Raw genomic sequence first — 22,558 nt, 5'->3', positions numbered from 1 at the left:
ATTGGGGGCTTGGTGGAGAGTAGTATAAATATGGGACAGCAGCCGAGCCTTGGAATTAGCACATCATACCCCCTTTTTCTTTTGTGTTGCGCGCGCGGGTTTGGGGAGGTTTGTTAGATAGACAGGGACAGACAGTATCTATCACACAGCAATGGCAGCAGTTCAATATCGAAGTGGTGCTTGAATCTATGTACGTTTTTTCTTACTCACTCTTCTAGCTTGCAAAATCTCTCTACTCACTAAAGAAACCTGTCCCAGGCACAATGGCTACATAGCCCCCCTACTTAATTCTGCTTGGTGAACATCTTGCCCTCCTCGTCGTAGAAGATCTCGCGGACCTTGACGCAGCGCAGGTGGTTCACCCCCTTGCTCAGCTCGCAGTCGTGGTGGAAGAGCCACCAGCGGCCCTGGAACTCGACGATGGAGTGGTGCGTCGTCCAGCCCAGGACGGGCTCGAGCAGGCGGCCGGCGTAGGTGAAGGGCCCCGTCGGCGATTGGCTGGTGGCGTACACGAGGTAGTGCGTGTCGCCCGTCGAGTAGCTGAAGTAGTACGTGGAGCCGCGCTTGTGCATCCAGGCCGCCTCGAAGAAGCGGCGGGCGTGGTCGTCGGCCGGGATGGGTTCGCCGGTCTCGGGGGCCAGGATCACGAGGTCCTGGGCGCCTTCCGGGGCGAACTTGTGCATGGACGGGTCCAGCTTGGCTACTTTGGGGAAGAGGGCTTGCGCGTCCGCGCCTTTGGGCTCTTGGGGCCCGGACCAGGACGCGTCGAAGTTGCGGCCGTCGTTTTTGTTGCCGCTGGCGCCGGGGGTTTGGTAGCATTGCAGCTGTCCGCCCCAGAGGCCGCCAAAATACAGGTAGGCGTCGCCCGTGTCGGGGTCCACGAAGGAGGCCGGGTCGATGCTGAAGCTGCCCGGGATGGGCTCCGGGTCCGCCGCGAAGGGCCCCTCGGGCGTGTCGCCGACGGCGACGCCGATGCGGAAGATGCCCGCGTGGTCCCGCGCGGGGAAGTAGAGGTAGTACTTGCCGTCCCTGCCCTGCGCGGCGTCGGGGGCCCAGAGCTGCTTGGAGGCCCAGGGGACGTCCTCGGTGCGCAGGACGACGCCGTGGTCAATGACGTTGTTGTCGTAGGGCGGGTCCAGCGAGGAAGTGGAAAACACGTGGTAGTCGGCCATGTCGTACTGGTCCCCGTTGTCGTTGAAGGCGATGTCCGTCTCGCGGTCGTGCGAGGGGTAGATGTACACGCGGCCGTTGAAGACGTGGGCGCTGGGGTCCGCGGTGTAGATGTTGGTGATGAGCGGGGGCGTCATCTTGGGTTGTGTGCGTGTGCGTGGTTTGTATCAATCCTTAAGGTTTTGAGGTTTGAAGTGCAAGCTGGGCTTTGGCGTGTAAGTTGATGAGAGACAATGGACCAGGCGTTAATGACTCGGGGAATCGGAAGATGCGACGACGGTTCTTCTTATGCGCTTCGGCTTGAACCAATTCCTTTCAAGGCCAAGCAAGCTACGACGATGATCTTAGTTTCAATCGAATGATTACGGGTTTCTACAAGTCAATTATTCCGTTTGAATACACGAGACATTTTCCAAACTTTTCTTGCATCCCGCAACCGCCCCTGTGGTACCTTGGGATGGGGGGCTCTTCGTCCCGGCGGAATGGACAGGGAAGCGGGCCAATTTATCCCAATTTAGCCGGCGCCCTTTACCCAGCGAACCGATGGGGCGTTTCCGTGGAGCCGCCTCGCCGCAGGTCTCGGCGTGCCGCTGCGGAGAACTTCATTCAATGTGCATGCAACTAGCAAAAGGTATTTAGCACGAATGCAATGAGTTTCAAGAATTGGCATTCCTGTGTCCTGAGGTATCTCGATTCGCGTCGCTTGCCCAGGGTTTATGGGTGACATCGTCCCCCTGCTCTCCACCAAGCTATCTGTGTTTCATCAGCCGTCATTGCAGCTCGAAGGCATCGCAACTTGGCTACTCGGAACTTCTAAGTAGCTCTCTCCTGGACTGAACCTATTCCCTGAGAATGCTTCTGCCCTTACTCTCTGTTCTTGACACAACCGGAGCAGGCTCCGCGGAGCTTGAGGTCAACCACGTCGTGTGTATAGTTAATCGGTTGAACACAGGCAACCCATGTCTCGGCGAAGCTCCATACCAATTTCTTACAGTAAAAACAGTATCCAGAGCTTTTTCTGCACCCCTTTAGCTGTTCTTCGGTTGCCTGGTACGCCATGTTGATAATGGCCAGCGCGAACTCGGGGATGTCTTTTGCCTCTCTCATGAACCGGGTGTCTTGTGTGAGAAGAAAATCAGTATCCTGGAGGAAACCCTCAATTGGGTTCCGCATCCCCTCCAAAGTAGGTGCACTCGCGTATGCCAGTCGTACTGCACGGAAGAAGCTGTCACGGTCCGAGGGCGAAAGAAGCAGTTCCTCCGGAGCATTGGGGGTTGGCAGCCCGTAGTAGTAGATGTCTCTGAGTCGTTCTTGGACGATTAGGACTGCATCATTCTTGATATGCTCCACGCCGAAGTAATCCACTGTAACAAATAGGTCGACCGCAGAGTCGAGTGAAGGGAATGAAGGGAATACATCGGGCTGGTCGACCGCAGATGAACTGGGCTGATCATCCACCACTTTGACCTGTCAGTAAAAGATGTCATATTTGTTCCAGATTATGCTTACCATTTCCTGTGTAGAGGTAATACAACACGAAGTTCATAGCCGCAGCTGAATGGCCATCGAGGATGATTTCGCTTGTGTTTGCCTCTTTGAAGCTTCCGCTGAAGGCTTTCTTGAAGTATTTGGATCGGGTGCAAAGAATGCTCTTATGGACTGGCCATTTTTCGCCATTCACAACGAGTGTTGCATCCGAATATTCCTCTTTTCTGAATAAGGCCTCGTTCGACTTGCTTATCATCGTGTCGGGGTCGTCGCGTTCGTCAGCGGACATGTTGGGCTTCCGACTTGATGTTCTTGCGTGTAGTTGGTTTCTGCGGAATGATTCGTAAATTCAGGTGTTGATGTAATTGAGAATCCAAGGTTGGCACAGTAGAGATGGAAAAGATGCCGACTGATGTGCGTCTTTTGTTTTTCCTGGGAAGCCCTGGTATGAATCGAAAGAAGAAGAAGAAAGATGCCAACTGGTTGAAACAACCACTGTATTCATGATAAGTCGGTCTATTCACAATGAGCTTGGCTGTGCCTGCCCATGGTTTACTGCAGGTTACTAATTTCTAGGCAAGAGCAGCATCTAAACTTCTGTGATGACTGACCTGAATAAGATGAGTTTGGACACTTCCCACTCACCAATAAACCACTCAAGGCGTTTTGGGCAGGTGGAACATTAGCGAGCGTAATGGCAATGAGATTTACAGGCAAACGATCCCCAAGACACACACATCCGACATATATCTATTTCTTGTTTCATGAATGCATGTATTGGCTGTCTGATTGTCTGTGGTAGCTTCACTGCAAACCAAGCACGAAATTATCTGCGCAGCCCCAGGTGTCAAAACTCTGCTGTCCACAATGGACGACACGATTCCCGCCTTTCAAGGCATCTCATCCCTGATCAGATAGGGACCTTAGGCTTTTCCCTTCGGCTTTTGCATCTTAAAACATCCATGACAGTGTCCACGGACCTCGACCCTGCATCCCACGCATCCAAATAACCCTCCGTTTCGTGTACAGTCACTGCCTAAGTGTCGTGCTGATCCTGGTGGGCGTCTGCCGCGCCTGCCAAACATTCCTCCATCGTTCTCGAACCTCGGATCAGGCACTCTGGCGGCCCATGTCTCGGCGTAATCGCTCAGATTGACCAACGTCTTGTGGCACGATGCGCATCCTTTGGGAATGGCGTCACGAGTTTCGGGAGGCAGCATACCACGGATTGTGGTCTCAAAAAGCTCAGGGATGTTCCTCAGTTCGTCCAGGAAACGGGTGTCCCGCAACAAGATAGAGTTTCTGCGAGAAATGAAGCGCTCGACAGGGCAGCGCAGGACCTCGAAACTGGGGTTGCTCGTGTATGCGAGTCGTGCTACTTCGAAGAACTCCTCTAGTGCGTTATCTGTCAAGATGGGCTCTTCGGGTTCGATGTGGCAGTGCAGGTGGTCCAGGTGGAATGCGATCTTGGCGGCAGCCTCAGTTGCTAGACCTTTGATAGCTAAGTAGTCCGCGGTGACGAAGAAATCAATCAGCTCGCGCAGCGAAGGTAGAACGTCGAGTTCCGGCACTAATATGCATGGTCAGTGATGATGATCAGAAGTCCTTGGCCCATCAGACCGAACATACCTTCGCCTGTGTACAGGTATCGCAGGACAAGGCCTACATACTTGGGATCGTGGCCTGTGATGTCCACCTTGTTTGCAGTGGCTTCCTTGAACGGACCAGCGAGTGCCTTCATGAACCAGTCTGAGCGACTACATACGATAGCCTTGTGGATTGGCCATTTTTCGTCTCCGACGACAAGTTCGGCGTCTGCAAAGAGCTCGCTCTTGTACAACTTCTGGCCCGAGTCGAGAAGCATGGCAGCTGCCGAAGCGGATGCCATATTGGATGGTTGATGGCGTGTCTTTACCTCGTCGATACGATGAGTGTTGGTGATGGTTGTTTGTTGAGAAAGGATTATCCCGCCCAGAAATTGGTGTGGGTGAGACGAGGAAGGGCAACCAAATGTAGGGCCAAGCCAAAAGGTGGATAGTAGATATTGAAATCTGAACAAACGCACTGCATAATTACGCCGTGCTTACACCTGCGTCACCATTTCGATCACATGTAACTGGGAATCAGGCAAGCTCGGCTGTGTAGTGGCGGTCATTCGATTCGTAGTGGTTACAGTACATTTGCGCCCGATTGTTCCGCTGGCCTACACAGCGTGGTTTCAGTGAGTGAGAGGTGTTTACCTTGGTACTCTATCTGGGTACGCCGCGACCAAAGCTCCCTTCACTTTTGTGGCATTATCTCTTGCCTGGGGAGGCCATTCCAAAGCCTGGAGATTGAGACAAATACGTTCTCAATGTGAGGGTAAAGTGAATTAAGTACCCAAGCCATTCGATTGAATCAAAAGCTGGCCACAGGTCTTGTCCCTCATCATTCGAGTCAACCAACAATTGGATGCGAGAAGACTTTCCCACAAACAACACTTGAATTCCTGGTTCGACAGTGTTGTAAGTCCATGATGGTTAACCACGACTACAGGACCGATGAGCCTACGGCCACGCTGTACGCTGCAGGTGTTGAGGCGTTCGACAACGAACTCTTTTCTGATGCCAAGGTTACAGTGGGCGACAAAACCTGGCATGTCCATAAAACCATTCTATTCTTCCGATCGAAATGGTTCAGAAGGGCCTTTGATCCCCCTTCCGCTGAGGCAAACACGAACCACGTAACGATCACAGATTACACTGCCAAGGCTGTTGGTCAAGTCCTTTATTATATCTATACAGGACTCGGTATGTTCAGCCACATAAACCAGCATTACATGCTATCGGTTACTAACTACGACGCGCATCAGTTGATTGGGAAGATCTCGAGGATACCCGCGATCATGTTGACCTCTTCGAGACTGCCCACTTTTTCGATCTCGGGCACGTGAAAAACTACGTAGCGTGGGCACTCCATAGCCACCTCGAGAGTATCGCAAGGAAAACTGCCGAAAACTCACTCCTCCTTGACAACAAGGAAATGAGTCAACTTTTCCACGCAGCAAGTGTCGCATATAAGGAGGGATCAATTCTCGAAGCACTGCGCCACCCGATCGAGAACTTTGTGGTGGAAACGAATTTCCTTCTCTGCAAGGACAGCCGCTTCCAACGACAACTGAAGAACATTCCCGAGTTGGCATTGGCTCTGGTTCTGCTCATGTCGTCCACTCAATGCAGTGTTCGGATGCAAACCTTTAGTCAGACGGAGCCTGAGTGGTGCACAGCCTGCCGCTCTGAGAAATCCAAATTCGCCGCGACCAGTCTTGTGTCATACCCAGAACACGACAAGCATTTGGAGCGTGCGATTGTTGGTGTCTGCACCGATTGCTCTAACCCAAAAAGTCGCGATGTCTTCGACTTGCGATAAGCCTCGACGGCGAGAGATGAACACACAGATCGGCAGCTAGCGATATATGTAGCTGTCATAGGCCCCGAAATAAGTAATGCGAACGGGACTGGATACTGCAGAGGCGAAAAAAAAAAAAAAATCCCACTCATTCTATTTATGATATAATTAGCAGTGTTGACCAGGTTTGGGGGCTGCGTTATCTATCCCCCACAACCCTCTAGGCTCACATCATACAGCACTCGACTCTCTTAAAGATTTATCCCAGCTTTGTGAAATAACGCTGCTGCTACTGAAATCACATATGGGGAAGGCAGGGGACCACGACAACTGGTTGATACTACGCTACCTGGCAGTGTAGCCATCAGCCTGCATCATGCCGTGTGAACTTTGTCTTGAACCAAAACTCAGCACTCAGCTGTCAATCTCGAATCCATAGATGGACTTCTTATTTGTCAAAACTCAAGTACTTAGAAGTACGTTCTGCCCTGAGGCGTGAGAGACGGTGGTACAAATGGGGTGCATGTACTATGGCCGAATCCTTACATATCTATGGCGCTGACGTGGTGGAATACTAATAGCAGGTTTTGGCTAGTATTCAGAACTATCTCTTATCTCCGAGGCCTTCTCCATTCATCATGTATGATTGCCTTGAGCATCCTCCCTTTTGGAGCAATGGTAACAAAGCCCCTTAACCGTGAGTCTGCGATATTTGTTGTCCTGCGAAATCCAGACCTGGCCAGGTGGAGGAGGGAATTCTTCCTGGAAATCATCACCGCAATCCTCGCACATCATAGGCAGATGGGAGCAAACCAACGACTTGGCACCTTGATTCTTTGAATCCATCAGATGTTCGACCATGACCACTGCGAGAGCAGGTACGTCCTTTAGAGCATCGGTGAACCGGACGTCCTTGCCAATAATGACGCAGGTCATCTTCAGGAAATGGATCATGTACTTGCGCACATCCTTGAAAACTGGAGAGTCGATGAAGGCGATTCGGGCAGCCGAGAAGAACTCGTTCAATGCATTGTCGGACCAGTTCTGCCGGATGGCTTGGATAACTGCGTCAGGGTCGTCGGGCGATTGCCAGATGTCTTCGACTTCCGATTGCAGTTGCCACTTGAGGTCGTTGAGAATGTCAGCTTGCAGACTGTCGATGCCGAAGTAGTCGGCAATCTTGTAGAGCTCGAGACGGCCGCTTAGCTGGCTGCGTTTGTATTGCACTGGATTTTGGCGTCAGTAACTTTGCTAAAGGGTGGATACGCCATGTAAGCGAACCTTGACCAGTGTAGAGGAACTGCACGACGTGATAGACATCGCTGGATGTCTGATCGCGAATCTTCAACTTCCCTGTCTGAGCTTCGGCGAATCGACCATTGAAAGCCTTATCGAAATATTTTGAGCGAGGACACAGAATGGCCTTGTGGACGTGCCAGACGTGTCTGCCTACACTGATTTCGGCATCTGAGAATTGTCCGCTGTTGAGGAGATCCTGGCCAGACTTGCTCAAAAGCTTGCATCCTTCAGTGGTGTCGCACATGATTTGCGACTGGCCGCTACCTGTTTGTGAGAGCTTGAGCGTTGTTGGTGAGGTGGTGAAGGACGACGAAATGAAGAGGTGGCTTGAGAGAAGATCTTGGCCAATAGAGAAACAATTCTTGCATCGCTTTTGCCTGTGACAAGTTGTTCTTGAAGTCTGAGGAAACTGTGCCCCTGCCTAAACTCTCAACCTAGCAACCCAAAAACGAATTGGTTGGCAGGTTGGCATCAGGAAATGTGGTGATATCGAGGCTGGTATAGCAACAACCAATGCCAGGGGCTGATTGTCCGACCTCGATAATAACGAGACAGGGCGGATCCAAATGGGCAAATACGGTACGTACAAGGCGCGGTTACGTTTCTAATTTGTATTACTTTTGCCCATAGATGCTGCGTCTTGGGGTTGAGCGTTGAGGATATGATAAAGCTTTGATATCAGTTCCAAGAACCACGTGTAGAGGATTTTGAAGCAATCGACAGACGAAGCGAGGGCAGCCTTTTATACGGAGTCCGCTGAGTCACCACGGGCAGCGACTGGAGATAGGACCGGAACCGGAGAGGCTATTTCGCAGTCACCGGCCGTTATCAAGCTTTTGCCGATCCATGGGAGTTATAATTGTTTCGAAAGTATTAGGTATAGTATCTTATTCTTAAGTTTATAATTTTCAAAGTAACTTATACTTTAATATACAGTCTTTCATTTCTACTATGGAGCCTCAATATGAATTAAAAAGAAAGAAAAAAAAAGAAAAAAGAAGAAGAAGAAAGCTTATTATCCTAAGTGAAGCTCCTAAACGACACTACATTAGGGTTGTCTACAGCTCGCATGTGTCATGGAGTATATGTGATGTTAGCCAGGAATAGGCCAGGAACACGTTTAGCGATGCAATAACAAGAGCTGGTCTTTTGAGCCAGATAGTCCGACAAATGTCATGGCCTCGAGGATCAGGAAAATATTGGTATTTTCAGTGTATCTGTCTTTATACGTACCCGTGTATGAAGAAGAATGGCAGAGGGCTAGACCCGTTAACCCATGAAGTGAGTGACCTGTCAACTGTTCAGGCGACCTCATCCCTACCACCAGAAATGGCAACTCCCTCGTCTGTGGCTTCCTGCTCCGACTCTTCTCTATTGATCAATCTTGCATGCTCGGCCCAAAGACGTGGATCGGCCTGTATAGCAGCCGAGAGAATCGGATCGGCTACGAACAGGTAGCTGGTCTTGGCCACGAAGTCCGAGACCGGCTTCTGCAATGCCTTGTAAGAGGGCTTGGGCGGGTCGAAAGCAATCTTGGCGATCTTCTCGAGCTCGGTGATGGCGTGCTCTGGGAGGAAGGTACATAGACCGCTGGCCGGGCTAATCCCGTTCTCTGGCTCCTTCTATACCAGGGCTGCACTAAGAACCGAGCCCGCGAGTTTGGCGAGTGCTCGGCTGAGCGCTTCGACTGCGATAACATCCAGGCCGACGATCTCGAGGTGGATGGCAATGGCGAAGATACGATAGCAGTACGCGATGGAGGGATCGGCTTCCAGGCTCGGGGAATCTGGTGGGGGCGCGGCAGGGGTCGTCAGGTCAGTCAGACATTCTATCATGACAGGTTGGAAACCTCGAGGGTTCTTCTTCTTCTTTCTTTTTTTTTTTTTCGATTCGTATTAAGGTTTCCCGGTAGAAATAAAAGACTTATAAAAAGTAAGTTATTTTAAAAAATAATAAACTTAAAAATAAAGTATTATATTTAATATTTTTAAAACTTATAAAAATATTTTAATAATTATAACTTTTATAAATTGATAAAAGTTTAATAACGATTAATATATCGATAATTATAAAATTCCTTCTTTAATTCCGATCTTATTTCTAATCGTAATAATTTAATAGATTATATATAAAAGGTTATCCTTATTTCTTTTATCGATTATTTAAAAGTTTTCTATTTAATATAATTATATATTATTTATTATTATGTTTATTTATTATAATAATAAAGATTTTTAAAAATAATTTATATTAAATATATTAAAAACTATTTAAAGAAATAAAAAACGATTAATATAAAATTATTTATTTTAATATTATAAAGCTTTAAAAAATATTTATAATTTTAAAAGTATATAAAAAATATTAAAAAAGATAAAATTTTAATTGAAATAATTTTTTATAAAATATATAAAATCGATTATCGTTTTTTTTAAAAAAAAATATAGAATTTTAATAAAAAAGCTTTCTTTAAAAGATAAATTAAATAATTTAATAAATTTTAAAATAAAAAAAAGGATATTTAAAGTTTAATTTAAACCTTTTTCCTTAATAATATTTAACGAAATATTTAATTTTAAGTGTTAATTAATAAGTTCGATAATAACGTCAACGAATAAATTAAGCCGAAGCTATACGTAATAGTATTTATCGAAGCGTTAAAAGGGAAAGGGAGAAAAGGAGGGAAGGAGGAAAGGAGGGCGTTATATAAAGTTAATTAAGTAGTTTTAAACTTTATTAATTGATAATATATTAATATTTTATATATAAATATAAACTTTTAAATTGATACAGTTTAGCTTCTTGTTTAGGAGGAAAACCTCGAGGGTTCTACGTGCAGACTTACAATCTTCAAGGTAGAAATATGTGATTGCCACGTCGAATTCGGACTTCGAGAAGCCATGGAGGACCTTATATGTCCTCTGGGGGTGCTTTAAGAAAGTCAGTAATCTAATCGTCTTTCAACGTGATATTTTACTTACGTTGCTGGTGAACGCCTTCCACAGGAAGCGAGATCGAAGGAGAATTATTTTGTGAAGATTCCATGTGCGATCTTCACAAGTGATTTGGCAGTCGGAGTAGGCGCCCGTAAGAAGCGCGCACTCATCACCCTTGTATGCGTCTCCCTTGTATGCATCGCCCATATGAGGGATGTATGGCATTCATAGTGACCGGGTTACCACTGACCACAGGGTACTGATGCTCAGACATGTTCGGGATAGGTAGAGGGAAATCTGGATGTAGGCAGATGTCGAGGCAAGGCGGAAGATCCGTCAATAGTCCAGTGTTGAGTTAGTTGAGCACAGTCTGGTTGAAGTGGGAGGTAGCTTATGGTGGTGATGTTCATAGGGAAAGAAAAGGGAAATTGTCCTGTGGTAATCAAGTCACCCCACCTGGTGAGCTGAGCCAGCTCCTACCACGAGGTAAGCTATCTGTAATCAACGTTCACTTGGAAGAAGCCCTTATAAACATGGTTTATTGATGCAAAATTAAAGGCATGTTTGTACGGGCCGTTGCTTGCATTGGCATGGGTCAGAACTATTTCATTCTCCGTATGGGAATGCTAATTCAGGTACCAGAAACCATTCTGATGTCAGTAATGACTGGTATGCATTGGGAGTCTGGCAAATGTAGGTATTTGTTCAAGCTGACACATCGCCGCCGGGCCAAGTACCACGATATGCCATGTGTAAGGCCTGGCTTGCTTTACTGCCAGCAACCTCCTTCACAAAGCCCCTGAACCATCCACACCACCAATCCCGAAACCACGCATTTCTGAGTAGTCTCAAGACACCGAAATGTTCTCAAGGGTGCGCCGCAGCTGCTCAAGCGAATCGGATAGGGCATGCAAAACCTCGCCGATTGGACTGGCCTTGTCCGCCAAAGCGGTCGATACATGGGTAGCCATACCAGGAATTTTGCTAAAAAGCTCATTGAACTGGCCCAGTTGAAGTGCGTTCATGCCGGTGCTAGTGAAGAAGCCCAGCATGTTTTTCCGAAGAGGTGCGAACGTTTCCGAAGAGGTGCTGTAAGAAAATCGTGCGATTCGAGAGAAAGAGTCGAATGCCTCGGGAGAAATGGTAAGAAAAGGATCGATAGCGACCTTGTTGATGACAAGTGCGATGCGCACCAGGACTTCTTCGATTTTATTCGCTGCATAGGTGCGAAGTGCGCCGAGGCCGAAGGTGTCACCTAACTCGAAGATCCGGATGTAGGTCTCAAGAGACTCATCCTTCTCCAGGTTGCTACAAACTGCCAACATGTTAGTAATGAACTTGTTGGAGAGAAACTGATATGTGAATGCATACGCCTGCCTGTGTAGATAAAGGTAATGATACCCTGCACCTCATGGGGCTTGTGGTCGGGCAACGTGAGATGATCACCATGGGCTTCCTAGAAATGCCGTAAGTAAATTTGTCGCGGATGATCGTGAGGTGCGTAACTAACCTTGGAATCACCTGTGAAGGCCTTCCGAAAGAACGTGGAACGTGTGGAAAGGATGACCTTGTGAAGGTTCCAGGTTCTGTCGCCACAAACCACCTTCACGTCTGAGGCGTACCCAGACTTTAAGCCCTCCTCAAAGGAGTCGATATTCTCAACCTGCGTCATGTTTCCTCGGTGTAGTGTGGTTGATGCTAGGAAGGAAAATCAGGTTGTGAGGATGGTTGTGAAAAGAAGATCCTGCCGGAAGACTGAGACCTCTAGCCAGATTTATGCGAAAAGGCTCCAACACCTGATGGCCTATTGCATTCAATTAGCTTGAGCTCCCTCAAATAGCTACAAACAGGTCAAATGCATCAATGGTGCATGTTGCCTCAATGAACTAGCTATAGCTCAGTAGGAATCTGCCCTGGAGAGAAAATGGGTGTCGGGGTCAGGGGGTTTACAGTGTGCTGCTGGCATGAATAATCATAGCAACTTTACTTGTCCACAGTTCACTTCTGAAGTCGAGAAACGTGACTGACTGTGTTATGTGTAAATTCATCGATAAACCATTTGCGGTGTAGTCCTTAATATACATGCTGTCGCAGCTAATTCCCTTTGCCTGATAATGTCTGCCCATGCCATTTTCCCCTGATAAAACTGGCTGCTGAGTCAGCGTGAAATAAGTATCCCTCTTTGTGAAGGCCATGAATTCCTTGAACTCCTAGCGAAGATTCCGTCCGAACTCCATATCTGATGGGAGTTCGCAATAATGTCTCCCAATAACCGTAATAAATACCGCTTTGTCCCATGTACCCTGATAATTTCCGTGTCTCGCAAGTACAAATCACTTGCACTTAGCACACTTGGCCGTGATGTTGAGAATCGTCATCTTTTCCCGGGAGCGGCCGTTCACCACCACCTCGGACCGATCGTACTTGAACAGCGGCTTGCGGCAGCGGTGGCAGAGGTCGGGCGGCTTGTTGAGCAGGTGGTCGAACAGCGCGTCCTTCTCGTCCGTCATGCAGTAGAAGAGGTCCGCGCCCAGGGCGGGCACCTCGCGCAGGAGCTCGCGGAACTTGGGCAGGGTGGCCGTCAGCATGAAGCAGTTGTGCATGAAGGCGCGCACGAGGTCCCGGAGCGGCTCGTAGGTGGCGAGGTCGCCGGCGCCGCCGCCGTACGCGGCCAGGACGACCTGGCGGAACTGCTCGTACGTCTCGGGCGCGTCGCGGAAGGCGTCGTTCTTGCCGTAGCCGTTGAGGTGTTGCCAGTGGCGGCACACGGTGTCGACCATGGGCATCATGAACTTGTCCTCGAGCGACTTGAGGGCCTTTTGGCGCAGGCCGGGGAGGTCGAAGTAGTCGCCTAGCTCAAACATCTTGATGTAGGCTTCGATGTTTTCCTCCTTGAGCAACTTCTTCGATACTAGATGAAAGGCGATTGGTGAGCATTTGTGCAAATGAGTTTCGTCGCAGGGGAATTCAAAGGCCTTACCTCTTCCTGTGTAGATGTACTGAATGATGCCATCGATCTCTTCAGGGTCGTTTTCGCGAAGGATGACGTGGCCAGTCTTGGCTTCCTGGGTTGATGTCAGTGAAAGCTGTCGCGCGTGAGGATGTGACACACTGGCTGCCTGGCAGAGATTACCTCAAACTCGCCCGTCAGGGCTTTCTTGAAGAAAGAACAACGGCTGCAGAGGATGAGCTTGTGCAGATCCCATGAGCGATCGCCACAGGACACTTTGACGTCGGCCAAGACACGAGATCTGAGCAGTTCGCGCATTGAAACCATCCTCCTTGTCTCGTCGACACACTCATCCTGGCCGTTGATGCCTTGGATGCTGTTCTTGGGGTGGCTCCAGTTACTGTCGCTGTCGCTCTCCATGGTCGCGTCTTTGCGGTCCTGTGAATAATTGATACGGTCGCGTCTTTGCGGCCTGGCTGACAATCGGCACGGTCGCCGAAGTATGTCAAGCTGTGTGGAAGTATGTGACCGAAGGTGGGTGGCAGGCGAGGTTCATGATGCAGAAAAGGGAAGCGCAACTTGAATTGTTGATCTGGAGCTCTCGAGGAGCGATGTGGGGGCGGGGTTCCTTCCATTCCCTCACCTTTTATTTACACAAGATGTGGGTATCGATAACGAATCTGATGTATCAAGATGCTGGAGGATCAGACTGGATTACCCTCCGTGGTATATGGGCCTTGAGAAAGGGAGAGGGCAAGAGAATTAGTCTAACCACTGTGACGGCGTGGGAGTGCAAAATCGAAACTACCAAACCTACCAGGAGCATGAATATGGATAGGTATATATCTTCATAACGTCATGTATCACTTTGTGGGTTGATATCCAGCGAAAGGCACGACGTTCAACGATCATCGAGAGCAAGACCGATTAGGGGATCTCACTATCCCTGTGTGTAATATACGTCTTGGGAAGATACCACATATTTGCCATTACCATGGCCATGTCAACACCGGCAGATGGAAACGATTGTTTATTCCATGTGAACAGAGACGAGAATTTGTCCTTCACGATTGTTCAGGTTCAAGAAATCAAGTTTGTGACTCAATGGCATACAAACAAGGGGAAAGTACGCGTCGTCGCGTCAAGACGCGTCGCGTGACTGGCGGCAATTTGGATTGCTAAAGCACAAGACTTACAATACTTTGTGGAAGGTGACGAGCAGGTGTGGGATTATTGCTTGCTGAATGAGGTTTTTGGTTTGCAACTCGCCACTGCCCGCGTACAGAAACAGAAAGTTATGTCTTTGACTAAAAAGGATCGCAATGTCCTCTTTCATGTCAACTTTGTTATTGGCAGTATATGCCATTAGGAGTTCAATATGTGAAGTAGATATCCCTTAGAGCCACACCGTCCACTGAGAAGTCCGCAGTCTCGAAGCCTCAGGGCTAGCGATCTGTTTGGTGTTCCTGTATTGGCGCGCCTCTCCTCCCTTGTAATGCGGCTCTTCCACTGCTGACACTCACACAGGCTGCTACAATGAGCTGGATATTTAGCGAAGTTTAAGTCTCCAAACTTGGCCGAGGCCATCTCCATAATGTCCATTCCCAGGTTGCAACTGAGCGGAAATAAAGGCACAGCCCGCGACGCTTGAACAGTACTGTATTCCAGAGTCAGCTCGTGTAGGAGACTTTTGATATCAAATGAGACATGGAACTCACATTATGTAGCTCCAGCGTACAAGCCATCCAGGATATATAGCAAGAAAGACAATTAAATTCTGCAAAAGGGGTATCTCCTCGTATAATCATGAAATACGAAACATTATGGTTGGAATATCAAACAAGGAAGAACAGGACCAGAAACGCATAACCGCTTGCGATAGCAAAATCGAAACAGCCCCTCAGGCCCATCACTGCCGCATCGTATTACTCGCCCGCTGACTCGCCTGCCACCGCCGCGGATCCGTCGCCGTATACGTCGGCACCGGCGGCGGCGGAATCGACTGCCAAGGCCAGTGCGTCGCCGCCGGCCGTGCAGGGCGCGCCGCCGCGGCCCCTCCTCCCGCCCCCGCCCCTCCTCCCCCACCACCACCGCCCCCTTCGGGCTCGTCGTCGCTCATGTAGTAGTACGAGCTGCCGAAGCTGCGCTCCTCCAGCATCTCGGCGACCTCGGCCTCGCGGCGGCGCCGCGCGTTGGACAGGCAGAACCAGAGCGCGATGAAGAGGACCAGGGCGCCCAGGCAGCAGCCCAGGATGATGCCGATCTGCGCGGGGCTCAGCCCGGAGTTCCCCGACGACGACGATCTGGGGGGAGGCGCAGCAGCAGAAGAATCGTCGTTCGGGGTGCTCGTTGCAACGGCACCGCCCCCGCCTGCATCCGGGTGGCCGCCGTTGCCTAACGTGATGACCGCCGTCCTGGTCGTGTCGGGCGTCACGATGGTCTGGGTGAGGACGATGACCTCCTGGCGCTTAATGCGATCCGGCGGTTGGGCCGCGAGAAGGACCGGGTTTGCCGGGGCTGGGGCAATCATGGGCGCGAAACGGGGGATTTTGGTTGGTTGGGCATCAAAAACCGGGGGGTGCGTTGGCGGTTGGAGTGTCGTAGAGGAACGTCCCAAAAAGCACGGCGCGTATTAATGACACAAAAGTAGCAAGCAATTCGGAGTAGCAAGCGGCAACGGGAAACGTATTCACAAAAATGGAGAAAAGAGCGGTTCTGTGTCTTGCATCACAGCAGCAACCCCTGGCTGGGGGGTATTGGTATCCTTAAGTCTTTATCTGCTGTTCGCCTTTTGCTGGCCGCAACGGGAGGTCTCACATCGGTCGACGCGGGCCGGTCAGTGGCCGCAATGAGGGAGCGTCGATCTTGGCGCTTGGCCCGAGTCTAGAAGGCCCCAAAAGGCCAGAAAAAGCTCAGGCAAAGGTGTCTATCTATCTGCCTATCTGCCAGCAGCATGCACTTTCCTTTTTCCAAGTCAGGTTCGTTCGCGGCCTTCCCTGTCTCATGTGGTGTGCTTCACACCCTCTTCAGCTGCAGGGAAGGTGGGTAGAGGTTGTCACTTGACGATTGGCTGGGCCATCTGACCCCTCGCCCAACCCAATCGCGCAGCGCTTGGCTAAGACATTTGAACAGCCTATAGCACGACCGCGCTAATCCTCCCGCAGCAGATGCCCGTTCCACGTAATTGTGTCGAGGGCGGGCATCATGGCAGTTTTGTCTTCCATCTATTCTATACGACGGGTTTTGATGGGCGCCACTATCAAGTTAGCCGCTAATGCGAGATGGAAATGCATGACCCGGGGGAATTGCGAGGTGGCTTGGCGCCCATCCCCATCGCACGCAGGGCAAATCCTGTATTCGTGCATGCGGGCTGACTGCCCTTTGCTTGTTTTCCTTGACTAGCAGCCGGTCGGCCTTTTCTCTTCCCCTTCCCCTCATCATTCATCTCTCACGACTGGGCGAAACAAGGACCCAACCACCAGTTGGGGGCCACAAGCGCGACCCCAAGTACATCACTCACGATGCCGATCCACCACGCGGCCCTATCGGGGCATCTGTATGGCCTTCTCGGACAGACTGGCTCCTCCCACCCAGTGGCTCCAGCGAATCAATAATGCCCAGACCCTTGGCCGAGAGGCAATGCAGACGTGGGTCCTGCCAATAGGGGGGAGACGCGATGATAGCTTGGGATGCATCTCGGCAGAGAACGTGCAGCAAACGAGAGAGTTTCGAAGGCAAGATGCGGGAGAGGAGGACGGGCGGAGGGCTTTTGATGAGAAATGATGATGCTGAGTTGTACGAATCATTTATCGTAGTATTGCGGAGCCAATAGCTCCCCGAATGAGCGTCGGAGACATGCACGACATCGTAAGATTGCTACGCAGTCATCCGGATCGTCGCAAGAAGCCCTAGAGTCCTAGACCTCACCGAAAATAACAGAAGGCAGGTAGGAACTGTATTGTGGCCAAATTGGGCCTGCATACTTGGAATGGGATGCTACCCAAGGTCAATAAGGGGACGAACGTGCAGAGATGATCTTCAGGGTAAAGACCGACGACCTTGTCCGTCCCGTCAATTGAAGTCGCTTTAAGGTTCGGGAAAACATTGCGTCGGTGGCTCACTTGAAACCTAGACGCCACCTGTGGCATAATGACATGTTGGGCTGGGTTGGGCTGGGCTGCGGCGATAGAAACTTGTAGCTAGCAAGACTGTCATTCTGTTCCTAGGGATTCTAGAATAGCATCTGTAACGATAGAGCCTCATCAATGTTGCATGTGCCATTGGTCGACAAAGATGACGCCTGCGAGAGATTCTTCGCTTGCTCCCGAATTATCCCTGTCGCGAAACCCCCCTTTCAATAAAGTCTCCAACTTCAGCGGCTGCGGGGGCCCGACATAGATCACAACCCACCATTCTACGGCTTTCTGCATCGGGGAAATGGCTGACGGTGGGAGAGGATTCCGTGGATCGAATGAAAGCACAGCATAAATTATTGACATATTGGCGACGCAGATATGTCAAGTCGGCGTAAGCAACTGCCCGAAACACGCAGCAAAGACCGCATGACGTGTCGCGGCGCTGACTGTATTACCGTCGTTCCACCACCGTTGAGGCCCGTATTAAATCATATGGAGATTCCATGGTCGCAGCATTTCTGGAACTGCGCTTCTTGGTGAAAATACATGAGCCGGCGAGCCTTATCGCATGCACGCCATGGCGGTACGTGAAAATACACGGCATCGCATACAAGGTGACACCAAAAGCTGACTGCCAGTCTACCTGGCCCTTTTATTCATCTACGGGGTACATGAAATGTCCAATACTCTCCAAATGACGGCAGCCTCACGTCTGCACTCAAGTTCTACGAAATACCACCTCAGTTAGAAGGAACCCTCACGGTCGCCGAGATATACTGCGCCTCGCCCGCATACCTCCAGCGCGTGAAATGCGCGACGCCGCCCTCGGGGCACTCGGTACCGCTCCCGAGCCCGTTGCACGTCGCATAAGCACCAACCAGGCTGCCGACGAAGTTCCCCGCGCCCCCGCTCACGAGCACGGCTGAGGCTTTGCCGATGACCACCCGAGCGTCCGGGTCGGAGGCGGGCATGGCCGAGAGGGTGTACTCGGTAGGATCCGCGGCCTGGATCTCGAGACGGATGGGCGCGTCGAGCCACTCACTTGGCACTTCGACGATTGTAGGTTCAGGGGCCGCGATGGTGCCGATGCTGCGCATGCGGAAGGAAAGCTTGGTGGCATCGCCCTCTTCTTCTAGCACGATGCCGAGATCGATGTGGTTGAGCTGCGTTAAAAAGACGGTGATGCCCGCTTCCTGACCGACAGTCGTTGGGGCAAAGGAAACGTCGACGCTAAAGGTAAACAGGGTGTCGGTCTGACGGCGCCCGACGAAGGCCAGTCCCTGGCGGCCGCCGAGCACACCGTCGGTATTGGACTCGGGGATACCCGTCAGGTTGTTGCGGCTCGGCACAATATGCAGACCGTCCGCGGTAACGGAGAAGGTATCTTCGCGCGGCACGCGCCAATATACAAAGTGCTTCGGGATCTTCGTCGTCGCGGCGTCGCCCTCCCCGGCGAAGTCATACGCATCGGGATCTGAGTTGAATGGCCCGTCCCCGGGGATATCTCGACTAGGTTCGGGTAGAGCCCAACCACTCATGTTCCCCCGGACCGGCTCCAAGACCGGCCACTGCCCCTCGTCCCAGGTGACGGGAAACAAGACCGCCTCGCGACCCATGGGGAAGATCTCGAACTCCGGGCCGGAGCGGGTAGCGAGACACATCCCCCACCAGTTGCCCCCCCGCGTCCTGGAACAAGTCGCCGTGCCCCACCGTCTGGAAGTACTCGTCGGTGCCGCGGTTGGTTAGGATCGGGTTGCCCTCGTACGCCTCGTAGGGCCCCGTGATATTACGGGCGCGCGCGATGGTGATGGCGTGGTCCGTGGCCGTGCCGCCCTCGGCAATGAGCAGCCAGTACCAGCCGTCCTTCTTGTAGAGGTGGGGCCCCTCGGGCCAGACGCCGCCGGTGCCGTTCCAGAGGCTGACGGGCGGTTGGCTCAGCTCACCCGTCGCGAGGTCGAGCTCTTGGAGGATGATGCCCTGGGTGGCGGTGTAGACCTTGCCGTCGTCGTCCCAGAACAGGTCCGGGTCGATCTTCTCGGGGCGGAATATGACCGGGTCGCTCCAGGCGGCGTCGTCGAACGGGTCGGCCGTCTGGAAGACGACGCCGATGGTGCCGTCGGATTGGCCGAGGTACTCGCAGATCAGGTAGAACTCGTTGCCGTGGTAGCGCAGGGTCGGGGCGTACATGCCGTCTTGCTGGCCCCAGGTGTTCCAGCTGATGCCCGGCAGCTGGCTCTCGCGGTTCCAGGCATGGCTGATGAGCTTCCAGTTGATGAGGTCCTTCGAGGCGTATACGGGGATGCCGGGGAAGGCGATGAAGGTGGATGTGGCGCAGAAGAATGTCCCGTTGACTTGGGTGCAGGATGGGTCAGAGTGCCAGCCAGGAAGCACGGGGTTGAAGTAGGTCGAGTTTTGAGCTTGGCATGGCGTTGCCGCAACGGCAAGCGCCGCCACTAGTGACGATATGGAAGACCACCGCATCTTTTATACCTTTGACTGCATTCATAATACGATAGGCGCACCAAGTGTGTGTTGTGTCCGCTTCTTTTATCTTAGTCCCAAGGCGGCAAAACAGAGGCCCATTACCGCATTCATCGCGGGCTATTACCCCGAATCAGCGTGCCTGAGAACCCCATGTCAGGCCGGCCAAGTGTGGGCCTTCTTCATTTAGCCGGATGCGCCCCGGCTTGGTGCTGCATAGTCTCCGCACCTAGGAGCCTAGGCAACTAGTGATTAAAAAGCTCAACCATCAGCTCGTGCTTTGCGACTTTGATTTGACCGCATATCTGCGACGCTATTTGTACAGCATGAAGCCTTGACACCTAAGTGTCATCATCAGCTTTGAAAGCGTATTGTGTCGTAGCTACTTATGGTGAGCATGGGGCTCTCATTCAGCTAACCCCTTGATATCGGTCAACAATGCTCACTCACGGGTTCTGGCACGGAGGATAACACCACGGAATTTGCCTCCAGTAAAGAAAATAATGAAAATTTACAATACTGACTCCTTTTGTCTGTATGAGTTAACAGTATCCGGCATTTATAACGCCTCGCTTGACCATAGGCCCATGCATTTGATCTACTCAACTTGCGATCTCATCTGTACGGGGATGAGCATGTAGATAATGTCTGAGGGGCCAAAACCTCATTGCTCCCATGACTTGCTGAATGAGGGCCCCCTTTGGGAGGCCTTGGTCCGGAACCATTTTCTGTTAGATGTAAGAAGGGCCATACATTTACATCAACTGGCTGTTGCTTCAAATCAGTCTGGGCTGTATCAAATCTTCCATCTCCATGTGCATGACTGTATCGGACAAGAGGGCTTGGTGTACGCCCAGTTAGGATAGGACACAGATTCACGAACCACATGACACTTTTTGCTTACGCTATCACTTTGAACAGCTAGTGGGTTTCTACCTGACTAAGTATATCCAAAGGACCATGATTTACATAATCTCCTTCACCTTCCTGAGGCATAGAAATCAAACATATGTCGCTCTGTCGTCGCTAGAGCAAGATATCGCAATGGCTAGGTATCGGAGTCTCTCATTAATAACTCTGAACTGTCATACTCGCGTATAGAGATGGAAATGCGCTCTATGATACCCTTTATGAGTACCGTATTCGGGTTCGCGGCGCTGGCTTGAAGCTGTCTATGCAGAGTGAACCACCACCACATCGCCGAACTCTCTACAGGTAATTGAATATAAAGCACAGGTGGATCCTCAACCTCATCGTCGACGGCGACGTTGTTAAGCACAGACCGCATTTCGCCTTTCCTTATGCAAGCCCCCACCGCCAGCCAGCCTTCTTCCATAACCTGAATCTTTCTTGAACCAATAATTCTTCCTTTCCTTTCCGCCTACACAACCATCAGAAAAGGTCATCTGAGACACACTCTCCAGTCTCTGTGGTCTGGCGCAGACTGAGCATCAAGATGTTCGTTCCAGCTCTGAACTCCCATAACGAATGGGTCCTGGTTCACCCCGTCTCAACGAACCATGAAGTCGACCTGGATCTTTACTCGAAAGGTACCGATGCCGACGTCAAGGTCCTCTGCCCGAGCGGCCCCGGTAAATTCTTTACCTTGTTCCTTCACAAGCGCATCCTATCTTCGAGAAGCTCCTTCTTCAGAACCGCATTTCAGATTCCTGCGCGAGTGAGTACCCATGAGTCTTTTCTTTTGAATCATTGCCTGTCACTAACATGATCTCAAGTATGCCAATGGCAACCTGAACTCAGCTGGTAACAATGAAGTGACTATCTACGGCGCCTCCGTGCCCGACATAATCATCGCCTTGGTTTTCCTCTACGCTCAACAGTGTGAGTATCATTTATATACAAACATCTCTTATCTTCCGAGTTTGCTTGGCCGAAAAGCTTGATTGGGACTACATTGCTGACTTGATTGGTGTCACTACAACAAAACAGACCCCCTCTACCTCCTCAATTCCGCCACTCCCTGGGATTGCTACCGCATCTTCGTGGTCGCAGGTTTTCTCGACGTCAAAGGCCTTCAGCAGGTTGCAATCCGAGCCCTGGAATTGTCACTGAAGAAACTCAACCTTGAGCTTTACAACCGTCTTCCGCATGCCGCAGCCCGGGACGGCAATCTGCACGGCTGCACCCTGTCGGATACCCTTCGCAAAGTCTTTTCGAAGGCGATGGTTGACCAGCTCCAGACGATTGTGCTGAAGGCTACTTCCCCTCTCTTCCCTGGTCTTGCGTCTCTCCAGCCCGCCCTGGCCGACTTCGCCCTCACTGCCTGCCACATCACCTGGATCGTGCGTTACAATGAACGCTCGCTTCTCGTAGGCCCTCAGTCTCGGAGCGAGATGCATTGGGCCTTGGTCGTAGGTGGAATGACGTGGGGATTTGCAGCTGTCAAGTTTGCGGACCCGGTCTTGACTTTCCGGGTTTCCCGGTATCCTCTGCCGTTGCGACGATGAAGAGAGCATGGTTGCCTTTCTACCGAGAATGCTTCCTGTTGAACAAAAACTGTGGCTTTTTTTGTCAAAGGCTTAGGGACTGACCTTGCTTTTTGCAGTCTTCTTGAATGAAGTTGATAGGATATGTAGCTAGACACCTTTGGTTGTAGACACAGAATCGCAACTGATCCACAAGATCGAGACCTGAATAAACACCGCGATAAAGTCCTGGCACGACCGACACCGTGTGTCACCGAATCAATA

The 22,558-nt window shown here is 51.0% G+C and overlaps 10 protein-coding genes across 10 annotated transcripts; 2 read left to right on the top strand and 8 right to left on the bottom strand.

The window, feature by feature from the left end:
• Positions 1-284: 284 nt before the first annotated feature.
• On the bottom strand, positions 285-1,307 carry PG985_011321 (glycoside hydrolase family 43 protein; the record flags this gene model as incomplete). Its single annotated transcript, XM_066831088.1, has 1 exon — positions 285-1,307. One exon carries the CDS (start codon positions 1,305-1,307, stop codon positions 285-287), a length of 1,023 nt encoding a protein of 340 aa, XP_066681770.1.
• Positions 1,308-2,034: 727 nt separating this feature from the next.
• PG985_011320 (uncharacterized protein) lies at positions 2,035-4,546 on the bottom strand (the record flags this gene model as incomplete). The annotated part of the gene is made up of 4 exons (XM_066831087.1): positions 2,035-2,630; positions 2,680-2,987; positions 3,763-4,228; positions 4,288-4,546. The coding sequence occupies 4 exons, from the start codon at positions 4,544-4,546 to the stop codon at positions 2,035-2,037; spliced, it is 1,629 nt and encodes a 542-aa protein (XP_066681769.1).
• A 627-nt stretch (positions 4,547-5,173) lies between these two features.
• Positions 5,174-6,066, top strand: PG985_011319 (uncharacterized protein; the record flags this gene model as incomplete). Its single annotated transcript, XM_066831086.1, has 2 exons — positions 5,174-5,447; positions 5,510-6,066. 2 exons carry the CDS (start codon positions 5,174-5,176, stop codon positions 6,064-6,066), a joined length of 831 nt encoding a protein of 276 aa, XP_066681768.1.
• Positions 6,067-6,681: 615 nt separating this feature from the next.
• On the bottom strand, positions 6,682-7,588 carry PG985_011318 (uncharacterized protein; the record flags this gene model as incomplete). The annotated part of the gene is made up of 2 exons (XM_066831085.1): positions 6,682-7,271; positions 7,327-7,588. The coding sequence occupies 2 exons, from the start codon at positions 7,586-7,588 to the stop codon at positions 6,682-6,684; spliced, it is 852 nt and encodes a 283-aa protein (XP_066681767.1).
• Positions 7,589-8,645: 1,057 nt separating this feature from the next.
• PG985_011317 (uncharacterized protein) lies at positions 8,646-10,505 on the bottom strand (the record flags this gene model as incomplete). Its single annotated transcript, XM_066831084.1, has 2 exons — positions 8,646-8,966; positions 10,326-10,505. The coding sequence occupies 2 exons, from the start codon at positions 10,503-10,505 to the stop codon at positions 8,646-8,648; spliced, it is 501 nt and encodes a 166-aa protein (XP_066681766.1).
• Positions 10,506-11,128: 623 nt separating this feature from the next.
• On the bottom strand, positions 11,129-11,952 carry PG985_011316 (uncharacterized protein; the record flags this gene model as incomplete). Its single annotated transcript, XM_066831083.1, has 3 exons — positions 11,129-11,595; positions 11,652-11,736; positions 11,791-11,952. The coding sequence occupies 3 exons, from the start codon at positions 11,950-11,952 to the stop codon at positions 11,129-11,131; spliced, it is 714 nt and encodes a 237-aa protein (XP_066681765.1).
• A 661-nt stretch (positions 11,953-12,613) lies between these two features.
• PG985_011315 (uncharacterized protein) lies at positions 12,614-13,650 on the bottom strand (the record flags this gene model as incomplete). The annotated part of the gene is made up of 2 exons (XM_066831082.1): positions 12,614-13,345; positions 13,414-13,650. The coding sequence occupies 2 exons, from the start codon at positions 13,648-13,650 to the stop codon at positions 12,614-12,616; spliced, it is 969 nt and encodes a 322-aa protein (XP_066681764.1).
• A 1,489-nt stretch (positions 13,651-15,139) lies between these two features.
• Positions 15,140-15,760, bottom strand: PG985_011314 (uncharacterized protein; the record flags this gene model as incomplete). Its single annotated transcript, XM_066831081.1, has 1 exon — positions 15,140-15,760. The coding sequence occupies one exon, from the start codon at positions 15,758-15,760 to the stop codon at positions 15,140-15,142; it is 621 nt and encodes a 206-aa protein (XP_066681763.1).
• Positions 15,761-18,106: 2,346 nt separating this feature from the next.
• PG985_011313 (uncharacterized protein) lies at positions 18,107-19,847 on the bottom strand (the record flags this gene model as incomplete). Its single annotated transcript, XM_066831080.1, has 2 exons — positions 18,107-18,997; positions 19,035-19,847. 2 exons carry the CDS (start codon positions 19,845-19,847, stop codon positions 18,107-18,109), a joined length of 1,704 nt encoding a protein of 567 aa, XP_066681762.1.
• Positions 19,848-21,303: 1,456 nt separating this feature from the next.
• Positions 21,304-22,315, top strand: PG985_011312 (uncharacterized protein; the record flags this gene model as incomplete). The annotated part of the gene is made up of 3 exons (XM_066831079.1): positions 21,304-21,525; positions 21,584-21,689; positions 21,966-22,315. 3 exons carry the CDS (start codon positions 21,304-21,306, stop codon positions 22,313-22,315), a joined length of 678 nt encoding a protein of 225 aa, XP_066681761.1.
• Between the last annotated feature and the right edge of the window lie 243 nt (positions 22,316-22,558).

The sequence above is a fragment of the Apiospora marii genome (assembly GCF_038362585.1).
Source record: "Apiospora marii strain CBS 49790 chromosome Unknown utg000007l_segment0_segment0, whole genome shotgun sequence".
NCBI classification, from domain to species: Eukaryota; Fungi; Ascomycota; class Sordariomycetes; order Amphisphaeriales; family Apiosporaceae; genus Apiospora; species Apiospora marii.
Note: the sequence above shows the minus strand (reverse complement) of the source record. Positions and strands in the feature narration are given on the sequence as shown.